Raw genomic sequence first — 14,810 nt, 5'->3', positions numbered from 1 at the left:
CAGGTCGGGGTCCACTTTCACTGCACATTCATCTTCACTGCACATTCATCTTCACTACACATCCATCTTCACTACACTCACGACACCTCCGGTCTTTGATATCAAGCTTGAAGGTCAGGTCGAGGGCCACTGCCACGACACATTCATCTTCACTGCACACTCATCTTCACTACACATCTATGTTCACTACACTCACGACACCTCCGGTCTTTGATGTCAAGCTTGAAGGTCAGGTCGAGGGCCACTTTCACTGCACATTCATCTTCACTGCGCATTAATCTTCACTACACATCCGTCTTCACTACACATTCATGTTCACTACACTCACGACACCTCCGGTCTTCGATATCAAGCTTGAAGGTCAGGTCAAGGGCCACTTTCACTGCACATTCATCTTCACTATACTTTCATCTTCACGACACATCCCTTTTCACTACACTCTCGACACCTCTGGTCTTTGATATCAATCTTGCAGGTCAGGTCAAAGGCCACTTCCACGACACATTCATCTTCACTACACTTCCATCTTTACTACACCTTTATGGTTCATAACAATCCGCACACGACTGGCCCCAGACCTGGTCCTTTATGGCCATTTTCTGCCTACACCCTCATCTTCACCGCACTCACAGCACTGCCGTCGTTTGACCTATGGTCAAAAAAGGGTCAGGCCTTGTGATCGTGCGTCGGGGAGAAAATCAGATGGCGACGAGTTCCAAAAATTCTCTGCTTCCATACCTATAGTTAGGATGACTCATCAAGTAGTTAGGATGATTCACCAGGTGGTACAACCAAACAACCGACCGTGGAACAGTAGCTCATTCTCGCTAGATCTTGGTCTCACTTTAACAACATTTTTTCCTCAATGATTACAATACTAACTCGGCTTCCCACGGAGTGGGACGGACCTGGGGCAACACCCTGTGCAAATCTCCGTTTCATCTTCACTTCAAAAGAGGACACATCTTCACACGTCTACGGTGTCTTGACTCACCCGAAACAATGAAGCTATATTCACATTTGTCTTTCACTCAATATTCACTTGACTACGACGGGCCTCTATCAATAGCAAAATACAATCATGAAATCAATATTCTTTTTCCTTGTGTTCTGGTCACTCGTCGTTTCCCGAGTCTCCCTCGTGGGTGCTGCTAACAGAACCAGGACGTTCGAGACCATCGTTGTGGCGGGGGACACCTCGCACCCGCCTGACCCCGTCGGGGGTGACCCCGGTCACCGCTCGTCCCCCGACAAACGGCCACTCGCTGAGGTCTTGAGGATACGTTGGCCGTACAAGACCATACCGGTCAAGTTTGTTGACGACTATCCACAGGAGTACCGTCCCAAGGTGTACGCCGCTATGGACGCCATCAACAAGCTGACATGCGTGAGGCTGACCAACGCCACCGCCTTCTCCTCATACACTGTGAAGGTTGGGTGGGCAGAGAGTGGATGCTTCTCCCACATAGGGTACAGGAACTACGACACTGGGTACCAAGACCTCAACTTGCATCCCACGTGCTTTGGTGATTTGCTGGGAACAGTCATCCACGAGTTCATTCACGCCATCGGGTTTCACCACCAGCAGTCTCGGCCAGACAGGGACGAGTATATTACCATCTACAAGGATCGCATCGACAAGGACCGCTTCTTTAATTTCAACAAAAAGAAAGAGAAGAATGCTTATCTAAGCACCTTTGGGCTTCCTTACGACTACAACAGCGTCATGCAGTACCCGAGGAACGCCTTCAGCATTGGGAAAGGCCATGTTTTGGAAGCCAAAAAACGATTCCGGGGCGATCTGGGACAGAGGGCTGGACCATCTCGTGCTGACATTGCAGCTATTAACCGCATGTACGAGTGCACTGACCACTACATCGGAGACGATATTGATGGCGCTGTTCCCTATAGAGATTTCCACAGGGGATATATGACGGCGAGGCCAAAGGTTTCTAAAGTTTTGCGAAAGTGGGAAGCAAAAATGAAGAAACTCACTGCCTGATATTGTAACTTGTTGAGCGAATTCGGCCATTCTTCGTCTCTTCCTGCCGCTAAAGCGGGAACTGGCGATCAAGCGTGATAAAACGCTTATTGTTTGTTATAATCTCCATTTCTCTTTCTATGAATAACCCTCCATATCAAATGCATACAATTATAGCCTAAGTAACTCCAAACTCGTCCTTTCTCCAGGATCTTGGCATCATGGGCAAGAGCTGGACCCTGGCTGAAGTTCCTGCTATAAGGGAAAATCAATAAATTTTTCTCTGTATAGCAGACCCACCTCACAACACTGACCTCGTCACACCCCCCTCCTCAATCTTGCATCAACGCCGTCGTGCATAATGACTCCTTTGAACATCAGTGGCCCAAGTAGAGAAGGCTTGACAATACAATATTCTCCCCTGAATAAGGACGGTAGAGTACGAGTGTACTGGATCAACACGGTAAAAAAAAAAAAACTATCCTAATTAGCGTAATCAGCTAGCCTGTAACTAGTAGCTTAATCAGCTAGATATGTTTGTAAATTTTCATTTGTTAGCCAAACACAAAGAACATCATCTACATACCTAAACCAAACTGCATTAGAAGGTAAGATGTCCTTTAGCAATTTTGTTTCAAAATATTCCATGTAAAGATTACTTAGTACAGGTGAAAAAGGGTTACCGTCTGCCATTTCTCCCCTTAACAATTTAGTGCCTTCCATCAAATTTACTGTAGAAACTGTAAATAATGGTATGTTACCATTTTTATATTGCATGATCCATACGCAAGGAAACAAGTTTATATTTAGCATGTACAGAAAACCTACCAATGTGTGCTCATATATCCATTATTACTCATCTCAGCATGACAGAGTTAAATTATCATCATTTCAATCTGTGTTCCTTAGGGCACTACGTATTTGCAGTCCAGAGTATATTGATGATGAGTTTGAGAAGATATATGCTATTGGATCTAAGTTAACGTACCCCAGATCTTTCATTGATAAATCTCTTAAGTTAGCAAAGAAATCATTTTATAGAGTTGAGCCCAAACCTCCCATTGACATCAAGAAATCTTTTAGTTCTCCCTTTTAATGATGATTTTACTTTACTTCCCATGTTGCTTAAATCCTTTAATGCAGATGTTGCCTTCAGCAACAATAATACCATCATATCTTGATCAGGAACTCATCAGAAAATTCTCCTGGGTGCATCTATAAAGTGCCATGTAGAAACTGTGATAAGTTGTATGGTGGGCAGACTGGTAAGGATTTCTCATACTTAAGCAACACAAATATAGTATAAGAACGGGACAAGAATCAAATGCCTTGTCCAATCACGTTAAAAACTATGATCATTGTACTGACTGGAGTAATGCCACCTCAGGTGTTAACTCTTAACTCCAGTACCACGAGAAATATCATTGAATCTTCTATACATCATTGAATCTTCTATCAAATACACAAAGGATTATAATCTTAATATTAGTGATGGTCTATACAAATTGGATAACTTTATTGTCGATAAAATTTGTAAACAATTCACCTTCTTGTCCACATAATAGTTTATGATACGCTTGTTGAGAGAATGTCCTCACAAGGCCGACTTCTCTGTTCCTTTTGGATAATCAAAAACGAGAGGGGAGGATTTCCAGCACCCCCCGCTCCCTCCCCTTTTAGTCGCCTTCTACGACACGCAGGGAATACATGTGCAAGCCAAGCCAGGGCATTTGTCAATGGCAGTACACTTTTTGGGTGTGCTAAACGACCGACGGTCCGGCACCTTGTGTGGTTGGTACCCGAACATATGCTCCATAACGGATGGAATTAACAGAAATCGTTCTGGCAGTTTGAGGAAAGCTTTTCATTAAACGTTACACAGTTGATCTCTCAAACCTAAAGCAGATAGAAAAAAAAAAGAAAGAAAAATATAAGTCTTGACGGTGTTGCATGAATGCCAGGCTATATCGAGAGAGAGAGAGAGAGAGAGAGAGAGAGAGAGAGACTTAACATTAAGTTGACACTCTGGAAATAGCACCCAGGGCAAAGTCGTCGTCCCTCCGTCAGCCAATATATACACGGCCACTCAGACACCAGGACTCACTCCCCAGCTACAGCTGACGTCGACAACACCCACACACCCACCCACACACACACACACACACCTACCTCCCCCAGGTCCGCAGTGCTGTATATCCTCACTCCAGCAGTAAGTAAAAGGAATCTTACAGATTGGATTTAGAGTAGAATTATCTAATTACTTAGCGTTAGGATGATTAAGTCTGAATTCTTGGATTATAATCCTAACTAGGATATAATACATTCATGTGTATACGCCACGATTTAAATTATTTCATGTAATGCAAAATTGTAAATTTTCATTTCTTTTAATCCACAATTCATTTTACGTCGTGCTTTTATAACATTAGTGTAATCCATTCAAGTCATTCTTTTAGACCTCAGTATACATTAGACTTTATACAAACACTCATGATATAGATTTATATGCATAGTGTCCGTTCTTTTTAGGCTCTGGCGATGGTTTAAGTAGTACTGAATCGTAAAGCAGTCTGAGAGGGGCACACACACACACACACACACACTCTCTCTCTCTCTCTCTCTCTCTCTCTCTCTCTCTCTCTCTCTCTCTCTCTTCTTGTACATAAGAATCGTAAAGACAGGGTTGTGTTCATGTGAATTCTATATCAAGTAGGAGAATGTTCCTTGAATGAAATATATATACATATATACATCTACGTTACAGAAGCTCAATGTGAATAGAATACAAGAGAGAGAAAGGAGGGAAGAAAAAGGAGATAAGAAAATGGCTGATAATCCTGCATTATCTAGAATAGATTATAGCGAGTCTATATTTACTTCTGCACACAGAACAATGAGGGAGCGCCGAGTGTTGCGCTCCACAAACTTGAACGATCGCGTTGGGTTCGTTTGGCTGTGGCTCGGAGGTCGGTCAGCGCGGGACATTGCGGGAGAGACGGGCAGCAGCGTGACGACCGTGAGGCGATGGATAAGACGGTGGAGGCGGGAGGGCAACGTATTCACGAGGCTTCGCTGCGGCAGACCTCGTCGCTACGGGAACCGTATCGTGCAAGCGAGGGACGCCAAGTGTCTCTGCGTCCTGAAGCCCGACGTATTTGCAAACAGATTTTGCCTTGAGCAGCCGTATTACTCCTCGTATTGATTACGCCGCCCGTGGCTCTCAGAGGGAACTGTTTTTACGAAGATGGACGTAAAGGGCGGGAAGCTTCTGTTATGCTACGGACGATAAGCTGTAGCTTCATTAATCGTGAGAGATGTCTATGTTATAACTAGGTGATGGGGAACAAGAGAAAGAATTGCTGGGGGGAGGTTGTGCTGTTGTATTTTCTTGTATTTAACGTAATATGTGTCAGGATCTGTGATGAAGCTAAAGTTGTATAAAAGATCTGGGTAAATGTACTCAATTGTGAAATTAGCATACGTGTGCAAAAAGTCAGGTAAGAGATGAACATTATAGACGTATAGAGGGCGTGGCTTTTGTGAATAGGATGGCTGGTATAAGAGGAAGTAATGAGGATATGTTGAAAAAATCAGTAGAGATTCTACGTTACCTTTATATACTAGCAGATCTTGATGGGACAGGTATACGGGGTATGTTGTAGTATATTTAGTGTAGTGACAGTAATCTGCTAAAGTCAACGAAATTTTCTGATATAAAGAGAATAAGGCCTATTTTTGAGGCGAGTGTAGGAGTGAGTGAGTTTGTTCAGGGGTTTGAAGCTGGAGTGAGAGATACGTGGGTTACTTCATGTCCACATTTAGAAACCTTTAGTTCTGAAACATTAATTAGTAATGGAAGGTAGGTGATCAGGAGCCACTGATGGCGGGAAACAGATAGCTCACAACACAGGCACGACCTAGAAAAAATAGTTAAGCCTTCAATAGCTAATTGCTTACTGGAAGCAATGATATATGTGACCCTCTCTGTATCCAGGACCATATTAAAGAATTCCTTTATTGTCTGATCGTCTTTCAGTGCCCTTCATTCCATCTGGGGATACAGAGTATTGAATACAATAATATATGATCCAAATCGACTTATAAAAAAAAGGAAAGATTCCAACTCCATTTGATATCTCGAAGCCTTCCAGATAAATCAGCAGAGATGATTGAACACATTCAATGTTGTATGACCGCAACCACAACGTCAACATGACAGTCTTATGACAGGAGTCCACTAAATGTATGTAAAGTTAATAGCAGTTTGTAGGTTGATAGTCACCTTACATGCTCTCATGAAATGCAGGATCGACACTGACAGTAACATAAGAGAAAAGCCCCTCGGAGACCAGGAACCAATTGTTTTGGATGTGTGTCGAACCTCTAGAAGTTTTGAAACGAATCCATTTTACTACAATGATTCCACATCCTGAAGTGTTCTATGAACCTGTGAATCATTGCGTTAAGTATATAGTCATGGAGAGGCGAGGTTTACATCTGGCAATACCGTGAGAACTGTCATTGTTCGTCATTTGAGCAACCAAATAGAGGAAAAGTAAACTACGCCAACAACCAATTTTCTTACGCTGTCAAAAGGCACGTAAAGATGATCACTCAATGTCCGGATGATACGTGTTTGCCTCTGTCTTAACACTCATCCCTGCGTCATCTTATATCTATGAAATGTCCTTATTACCGAAGGGAATATCAGTGATTGTGGTATTGCTGAGACGATGACAAATGATATCTCTTCTAATGCAATATTTTACATGGTTTAACGTAAATGCTCCCTAAAACGGTCAACATTTTTTTTTTCTCCAGCAACAGTGATGCCTTCCTTGTCTGGTTCTCTTGGAACGTGGCTTCTGGTATGGATGGTGGGTACGAAGGCACTGCGAGGAGTTGAGGATGGTGTGAGTGACGTAGGCAACGTGTCTATGAACCAGGTGGAGGTGATAGTGGGTCAGGTGGTGAAGCACCACCTCGCTAGGTGTCACCTGGTGCTGGCCTCCGCCACCACAACAGACCACGCCACAATGTTCCCCTCGATTCTCAGGTGAGCAGAGAATAGACAGAAGTTCTCATAAGGTTACAAAGGGATATGTTTTGTGGGATAGATTTTATGCCGGAGGTTGAAAGCCTGTCCCGTAGGTAATAATTTGTCCTGTAAGTAATAATTTGTTGAAGGAGTTTCCTCCAAACTTTCATGTTCAGCGAGAAATATAAACTTAACATCCAACACTGAAGTCTGAAATACTTCACTTGTTTTCATAGCAGTTCAGTGGTTAGGTAACTCCCTCAAAGTTATAGACCGTAAGAAACCTCCACTGACGGGAATACTTGCGAAACTCACTTCTTTCATACCTAAGGACCTGTCTACCTATCTATTTACGAAACGTAAAAAAATATTTCCAGACGACTGTCGACTGAGGGCCAAGCTCTTGTCATTGTAGAATTAGCATCACTGTTCACCGAGGACCAGGCAACACAAGACCACCTGCTGCAGGGTGTGTGGGGAGACACCAGGACCAACTGCCGAGTCTTTATCCTGCTGGTGGACGAGAGCAACAATCTCATATTCAGGTAACAACATATACCATACGATTCCTTGTTCACTTTTCCTTTCACAAGTGCCAGTGACCAGCACTATCGTAGGGAACTTAACAGAATGAAAAAAAATTATAGTTCTTGAACCAATATTTCTTTGGCATTAGACTATAGCGAAGTACCCTCTCAATCTTCAGACCAAAAATGCTAATGGACTAAAGAAATAGCCATCTGAGGGAAAGTAAGACAATACAGAGTAGCTATCCTCAACGAAACTTTCATGTACGTATGTCTATCTCATCACACTAAATCTACTGGAAGTGTGAGAAGACATCTAGTGTAGTAACGTAAGGCAAACTTATGTTCCAGGTTCCTGGAATCATCGAAGCTGTGGCTGGAGCCAGAGGCACCCGTTGTGGTGATAGGAGGCCCAGCAGCAGTGAGAGCCCTCACCCACCACACTAGTCTACGTAACACCATCCATATGTTGGGTCTCACACTCCACGACTTTAAACACGTCACGTCACCAGGTAATACCTTTGATGATGGATATGTATATGTATATAGAGAACATTTTCTTATAACTGGTTACTTGTAGGAATGAACTCGTTCCGATCGAGTTGATACATATGATAAAGAATAATACAACAAGGCTACAACACCAAGAAAGATAACATGTGTCACCAACAACATTTCCTCACAAGTGAACGCTCAAGTACCTTACGTCTAGACTTGGTTATTATATACATTAATGTGGATAGTCTACAAGACTCCACCCTCGGTCACCTTACAGAAGGCACATATAGGGATCCTTCAAAATAGGTATTGCTTATCAACACTAAGACACAATTGGTCATATTTCAACAAGCGGCCAACTAATGACATGTTCCCATGTGGCCAGTGCTGTACAAGAGAAAGGAAAAGAAATGGAGGAAAATCCATAGATGAATTAGACTCAATCTATGTCTCCATTTAGATATATTTGTGGTCGACGACGATGCGTAAGATAAAACAATAAAGCACACTTATTTTCTTTCAGCAGGAAGTAAAGATGTGAAGGTGTTTCGACGGTGTCTTTACTGCAACGACGGAGGGATGGGCATCCAGCAGCTTCTACAGGAGTCAAGCCCGTCCTCTCCCGTCCAGTGGGGGGATGATGACACTGTCTTCCCTGGTGGGTCGTCTGCAGGGAAGTGATGAATGTCCCTGCCACTGAGTTACTTAGCTTTCATTATAAAAGATGTGATGGTACCTCCTCTGAAGTGGTATATGTTATCTTTAGTCATTACCCATTAATCATTAGTTATCAGTCATTAGAAATGAAATATATATATATATATATATATATATATATATATATATATATATATATATATATATATATATATATATATATATATATATATATATATATATATATATATATATATATATATATATATATATATATATATATATATATATATATATATATATATATATATATATATATATATATATATATATATATATATATATATATATACGTAGATCAATAATTTCGTACTACATTTACCCACAATTTGGAATAACCATATTTTGTTATGATAAATGCGCACCAACCGTTGCTGTGCAGTTCAAAGATAAAATAACATATTTTTTTTTGGGGGGGGACGCAAAAATTTTTCTGGCACATTTTCAGAGAGACTTGAGAACTTCATGGGCCACACTTTCAAGATAGTGACCCGCGGGTACTTCCCCTTCATCGCCTACATGAGAAAGGACGCAGATCCAAGCAGCCCAATATATCTTGTGGATTGCCTCGACGCCCGTATACTCAACGCCATCTCTCCACATCTGAACTTCACGTAAGTCGAAAATGATCTTCTAGAGTAACCCAGACCCAACCTTCCTCTTACAGTGGATCTGGGTGTGGACACCACATCCACCTTGGAGTACACGAACGCCGACTTCCTCCGGATCTGCAAGACGGACCCCATCTCTCTCTCTTTCACTGTTCCATGTCCTTTATCTTTAGGATCATATCCCCTTCTTTAAGATCTGCTTTCTTTTTTACTTGTGCCTATTTTATCTTCTATCTTCCGTGTTTGATGATCGCTATTGACAGTACATGGTTAGTTACGTCTTTATTACATTGTTTTGTGTACACGATTTTGATTAATAGATCTTTGTTATTGATAACAAGTGTTGCAATAGTAAAAGAAAAAAAAAAAGTTGGATTCTACAGGAAAATTGATAATCTGGCATATGTCATGATTATGAGGAAATGCAAATTCAGTTCATTCCAGGAGGAGAATAGTACACCTGCAACAGTTTGGAGCACAAGTGATGATACATCATTACCTCGGGTACTGCCACAATACGACAGATATAAGAAATGACTAATATTTTTAAAAGTTACTTAACACTACACATGACACCAAACGTTCGTAGGTTTTACCACAGAGAGGTGTTAAAGAATGGAAAAGGAAATACATATACAATCGTATTTCATATCTGAATCTGTTTTAGGTTCGAGATAATTGAGCCATGGGATGGGACGTGGGGCGTGCCTCTGACTGGTGGCAACTGGTCGGGCATCGTGGGAACCCTGCAACATGAAGAAGCAGACTTCTCCCTCAACCTGACGCCGTCACCATCGAGGATGGAGGTCATCACCCACTCCAGGATCTACACCTATGATCCCTTTCTCATAGTGTCGCCAAAACCAAAGCCTCTTCCAAGACACTCGGCTCTTCTGAGACCATTCACAGGTAACACGATTGCTCCTGTGGTTCTCTGTTCTACATAGAAAATTAAACATATCAGCAAACGGAGAAAAGAACTCAAAAATAGTGTTGATAAGTCTAAAAACTGATTTCTAAGCCTTTCCTTCGTTGCAGTTTCTAGCATTGCTGAGTTAGACAGATTCTCCATATCCGTGCACAAGACGCGACACACGAAATGAGACCATTTCATAAAGCAAATGTCTCCAGAGACTCCAGTTATTGAAGTTATACCATAAGGAGAATTTGAATAACCCTCTCGAAAAGTCTGCGTTGTAGTAGTTATTCTAATGAGGACTGATGGATCATGAATTAATCACTATCTTATCTCGTTAATGTGACACACCAAACACCAACCTTCATTTGTCTCTTTCCAGAGGACCTGTGGGTGATGGTCATCGTCTTCACGTCTGCAGCTGGTGTTATCCTGTGGCTGCTGCAGACGACGTGGTCGTGGGCGTCTGGTCAACCAGGCATCGAGTTTGACTCCGCCTTTCTATATATATGGGGTGTGCTGTGGCAAGAGCCGCTCCCTTACTCCTCCGCTAATGTTAGCGACCAGGTAAAAAAAAGGAAAAGATATTGTCAGGCTTCAACGATAAACCTGAATCAGTCATGGTTGGTAATCTAACAAAACAAAATAAGATGTACAGAAGAAATTATTTTGGCGTCACCTCGTTACCTTTTCTGAAATGAAAATTTGTTTTAGCCCAGAGACTAGATGATGTTAAGCGCTATTATCAAATGTGGGAGTTAGGATTCACACCGTCATACTAAAGATAAGATAATATCCCCCTCATGTAAATAGATAAAAGGTACAAGATACCTCAGTATTTCGGGGCCAGAATAACTCACTGTTAAATCTTTTACGTCTAAATACCGTGTAAAACGTATTTCGAAGCCAGAATAACTTATATCATTTACGTGTAAATATCGTGTAAAACAATTCGTCTAATAAATTACAACGAATATAAACTCTTTTCGACAAGCATTTTACTATCCTAAGGTCACGAATACTTGATGGAGAAATTGTCCATCAAATTTGCATTTAAATTCTTAGGATGTTTCTCTCTCCAGGTGTTTGTTGGATGGTGGTTGATGTTCTGTCTGGTGACTGGCAGCGCATACCGCTCCTCCCTCGTTGCCCACCTCTCAGTCCAGAGCAAAGAGCTGCCCATCAACACCTTCGAGGACATCCTGAGCCGCCGGGGTTGGTCGTGGGGGTCACGTCCATTACGGGGCTCGAATTTCCTCTACTTCAACCAGACTACTGACCCCGTGATCCAGGAGTTGTATAAGAACATGCCCGTGAGTGATTGAGACTCGTGTATATACCTCCATCAAATCCTTGGATCATTTCATGGAAGGAATATATATACATATATGTAGCAGCAACTTTAGGATTATTCCCCTGCAGGTCCTCGAAATTCACCTGAACGAAACGAGACGACACTGCGAATCGTCCTGTATAATAACGATACGAACGTAACAGATTATTTTCTTTTGGGTTTCGACAGTGTTATCCCCCCGTCCTTTTCGTCTTCCACGAGTTTGGAACATTTCCACCTGCATCAGTGGCTATATCAGTGGTATCAGAGCACGTATGACACCATCGCCTTACCTCGTATGGGACAGAACCTGGGAGATTTTGGTCACCAGCCCATCTTTTCGAAAACATAACCATCAGTAACTGAATATATAACATTACTTTCGAGTCCTTCATGAATCCCCTTTTATTCTAAAAAGTCTGGAACTGGAAAAGTTCCTTTGTGATATCAAAATTCCATTTTCAGACGTACGATATTAAGGAGGCGATGGAACGGGTGATGGCTGGGCGCTTCTCATATATCGTAAAGAAGACGAAAACTACGACGCAGATCGCGCCCCTCTACCAAGACAGATATGGCAACTCGCCCATCCATCTGAGCACCACTGAGTACCCCATCTTCGGAGGCAACTCTTGGGGTATGCGGTGAGTTCAGTTTGGCAGTATCACACCAAGTGGCAGACACTGTTCCCAGTCTCTCGTCTCCCGTGATAGATTTGTGTGTGTGTGTGTGTGTGTGTGTGTGTGTGTGTGTGTAAATTACCTATTTTGTGCGCCGGTTTTGTGTTTGTGTGAGTACCAATACACGTAGAGAACTCCCATTCTCTGTTTTCCAGGAAGGGCGCTCCGTTCCTCGGCCAGATCAGAAGGTTGAAGCAGCGACTGATGGAGGCCGGGTTGATAGACCTCTGGCTGAAGGACGTCATAGAAATAAAAAACAGAAAAATCAGAGCAAATAGAAGCGAGGAGGACGATAACGTGCAACCAGAGGTGAGAGTTTACATGAGCTTACATGGGAAAGACAGACGACAGGAGGCCTGATTGGCCCACGACTGGGTTGTCTGGTAAAAGAAAAAAAAAAAATCTTTAACCTGACGAGAAAATGTAATTCAGGAACTCCTGAACCGAAAGAGAAATGAAAGAAAAGGAAATCAAAATTTAAATTGTTAACAATGTCTAATCAATAACAATTTTTTTTTGGATCATTTTAAACTTCAAAGACAGAGGTGTTGAGTACGTCAAAATACAGTGGGTTGCGTTTGAAGATCCCCAGCAGAAGGGTGGGTTTCAATGAAACATCACACTATACAGTTATCTTCCCCCTAATACTATTCTAACTGGTGGTTCAATATTGTGATTCCTGAAACAGCTTGAGTTATTATCTAACTTTGCACCGTCCTCGTTCGTAATGCACGAGTCCCGTCCACAGGTGGATGATGGGCAAGTGGTCCTCGGCTTCGACCACCTGCAGGGCGTGTTCTACCTGCTGCTGCTGGGCTACGCCGTGGCCTTCCTCACCCTCCTGAGGGAGATTATCACACACCGCTGCTGTACTCATCCTCAACCCTTCATAGACAATGTGCCATCCCTAGGTCCTCCCTCTCCTTCAACCTAACTTACGGAAACCTTGTCTTATAGCCACTCCAGATTTCGGTCTGTTCACCTGTCGAATCAAAACTCTAACCAGCAGTAGCAGTGGGAGACTGGCCATTGAGCTTGTCATATCATATATAAGTTACAGTTATGTGGTGATGATGACGAACATAGTACCATTGTCTTACCCAAGTAGTTCACGCAGATTTTACTGTGACATCAAAGTATGTTTCACCACAGCCTTATGGTTGACAGTGAACTATGCCTCAATATTATCTTGTAAGGTTTGATAAATTGCTGCCGTGAAAATGTAATGTTTTATCAAAGGGGAGGTGGGGAAGGGGGGGAGGAGATGATGGAGGAGAAATTATCTTGTAATCATAATGTCCTATTTCAAAACGCAATATTATCATCAGCACCAAAAGGAAGTACAATAAAGATATATCTATATGAATGTGTCTGTTTTCTATTCCCCCTAAAATCATCTCAGTCTCGAAGACAAAAACTGGAAACCTCTTCTGGTATTAACATCTGCATCAGTTCCACACGTCTCCTTATCCAACACTCACTCACGCTGACCACTCGCTTTTGACCCAGATCATTTCCTCTTTTCCAAAGATAAAAAATCTAAAATTCACCCTCACCACCACCATGAAATGATCAGACATCCCACCAACTGCCCTCCCTCATCATCACATCCACATCCAAGCGCCTCTCTTTTGCACGTCTATCAGTTAGTACGTGATCCAACAAAGTCATCTTGCCGAGTTCAGCTGCAGCAGAAGGACTCGCGAAATAATGCCCTCGACGCGGTATTTACGTTCTTTCCTCCGTCGAGGCGTGCGATGCAGCCATTCGAAGGGCGTCATTATAAATGGCAACTCCCACTGAAGGTTCATGGGTCATGATGCTCACTCACAGCTGTACTCCATTGATTATTGTCTCTTTTTAACCTTTGTCTTCTTCCCTAGTGCCATTACGTTTAATGACAGCATGCATCTCTCTCTCTCTCTCTCTCTCTCTCTCTCTCTCTCTCTCTCTCTCTCTCTCTCTCTCTCTCTCTCTCTCTGTGTGTGTGTGTGTGTGTGTGTGTGTGTGTGTGTTTGAGTCACTGATTTCTTAATGTTCCTCACAATCTTCCTCACCGTGGTATCCATGAGCAGAGGAGAACTGTCGTATTTTGAACTTCCCAAGATCTTTGTTCTTGATAACCTGGGTCGTTTAGTATATACATATATCATCTTCAACCACTAAATAATAACAAAATGTAAAAAAAAAAAAAAGTGTAACAGAATATAGGAAGCAATGAACATACTCACGAGTGAAAGAACTTAAATCAATGAAATAGTGGTAAGAGATAGTAGGCAGAGATGTGTCTAACTTGAGACATGGGGGTAAAGAGAATTCTCTGTCTATACATAAAAGCCTTCATTTGATAACATGCGTAAACCTTGTCCTGGACGCCAGCCAAAATATACGTGCATCGCACACCCACCTTACCCACAAGCTCTTGTGTATTATTCTTTTTCCAGTACTATACATTCTTATGAAGGCTATCACAGTTATGAGGAAATTCCAAACGAATATACAGACTTTG

The 14,810-nt window shown here is 42.2% G+C and overlaps 2 protein-coding genes across 2 annotated transcripts; both read left to right on the top strand.

Annotated features, from left to right (window-relative positions):
* Positions 1-1,058: 1,058 nt before the first annotated feature.
* LOC139752672 (seminal metalloprotease 1-like) lies at positions 1,059-2,129 on the top strand. Its single transcript, XM_071668447.1, has one exon. It carries the CDS (start codon positions 1,082-1,084, stop codon positions 2,000-2,002), a length of 921 nt encoding a protein of 306 aa, XP_071524548.1. The 5' UTR covers positions 1,059-1,081; the 3' UTR covers positions 2,003-2,129.
* A 4,680-nt stretch (positions 2,130-6,809) lies between these two features.
* LOC139752069 (glutamate receptor ionotropic, kainate 4-like) lies at positions 6,810-13,612 on the top strand. Its single transcript, XM_071667913.1, has 11 exons — positions 6,810-7,037; positions 7,397-7,564; positions 7,898-8,058; positions 8,568-8,702; positions 9,210-9,375; positions 10,040-10,281; positions 10,671-10,855; positions 11,371-11,601; positions 12,087-12,265; positions 12,457-12,610; positions 13,050-13,612. The coding sequence occupies exons 1-11, from the start codon at positions 6,811-6,813 to the stop codon at positions 13,233-13,235; spliced, it is 2,034 nt and encodes a 677-aa protein (XP_071524014.1). The 5' UTR covers position 6,810; the 3' UTR covers positions 13,236-13,612.
* The last annotated feature ends 1,198 nt before the right edge of the window (positions 13,613-14,810 follow it).

This window comes from Panulirus ornatus, chromosome 2 (genome assembly GCF_036320965.1).
Source record: "Panulirus ornatus isolate Po-2019 chromosome 2, ASM3632096v1, whole genome shotgun sequence".
Classification (NCBI taxonomy): domain Eukaryota; kingdom Metazoa; phylum Arthropoda; class Malacostraca; order Decapoda; family Palinuridae; genus Panulirus; species Panulirus ornatus.
Note: the sequence above shows the minus strand (reverse complement) of the source record. Positions and strands in the feature narration are given on the sequence as shown.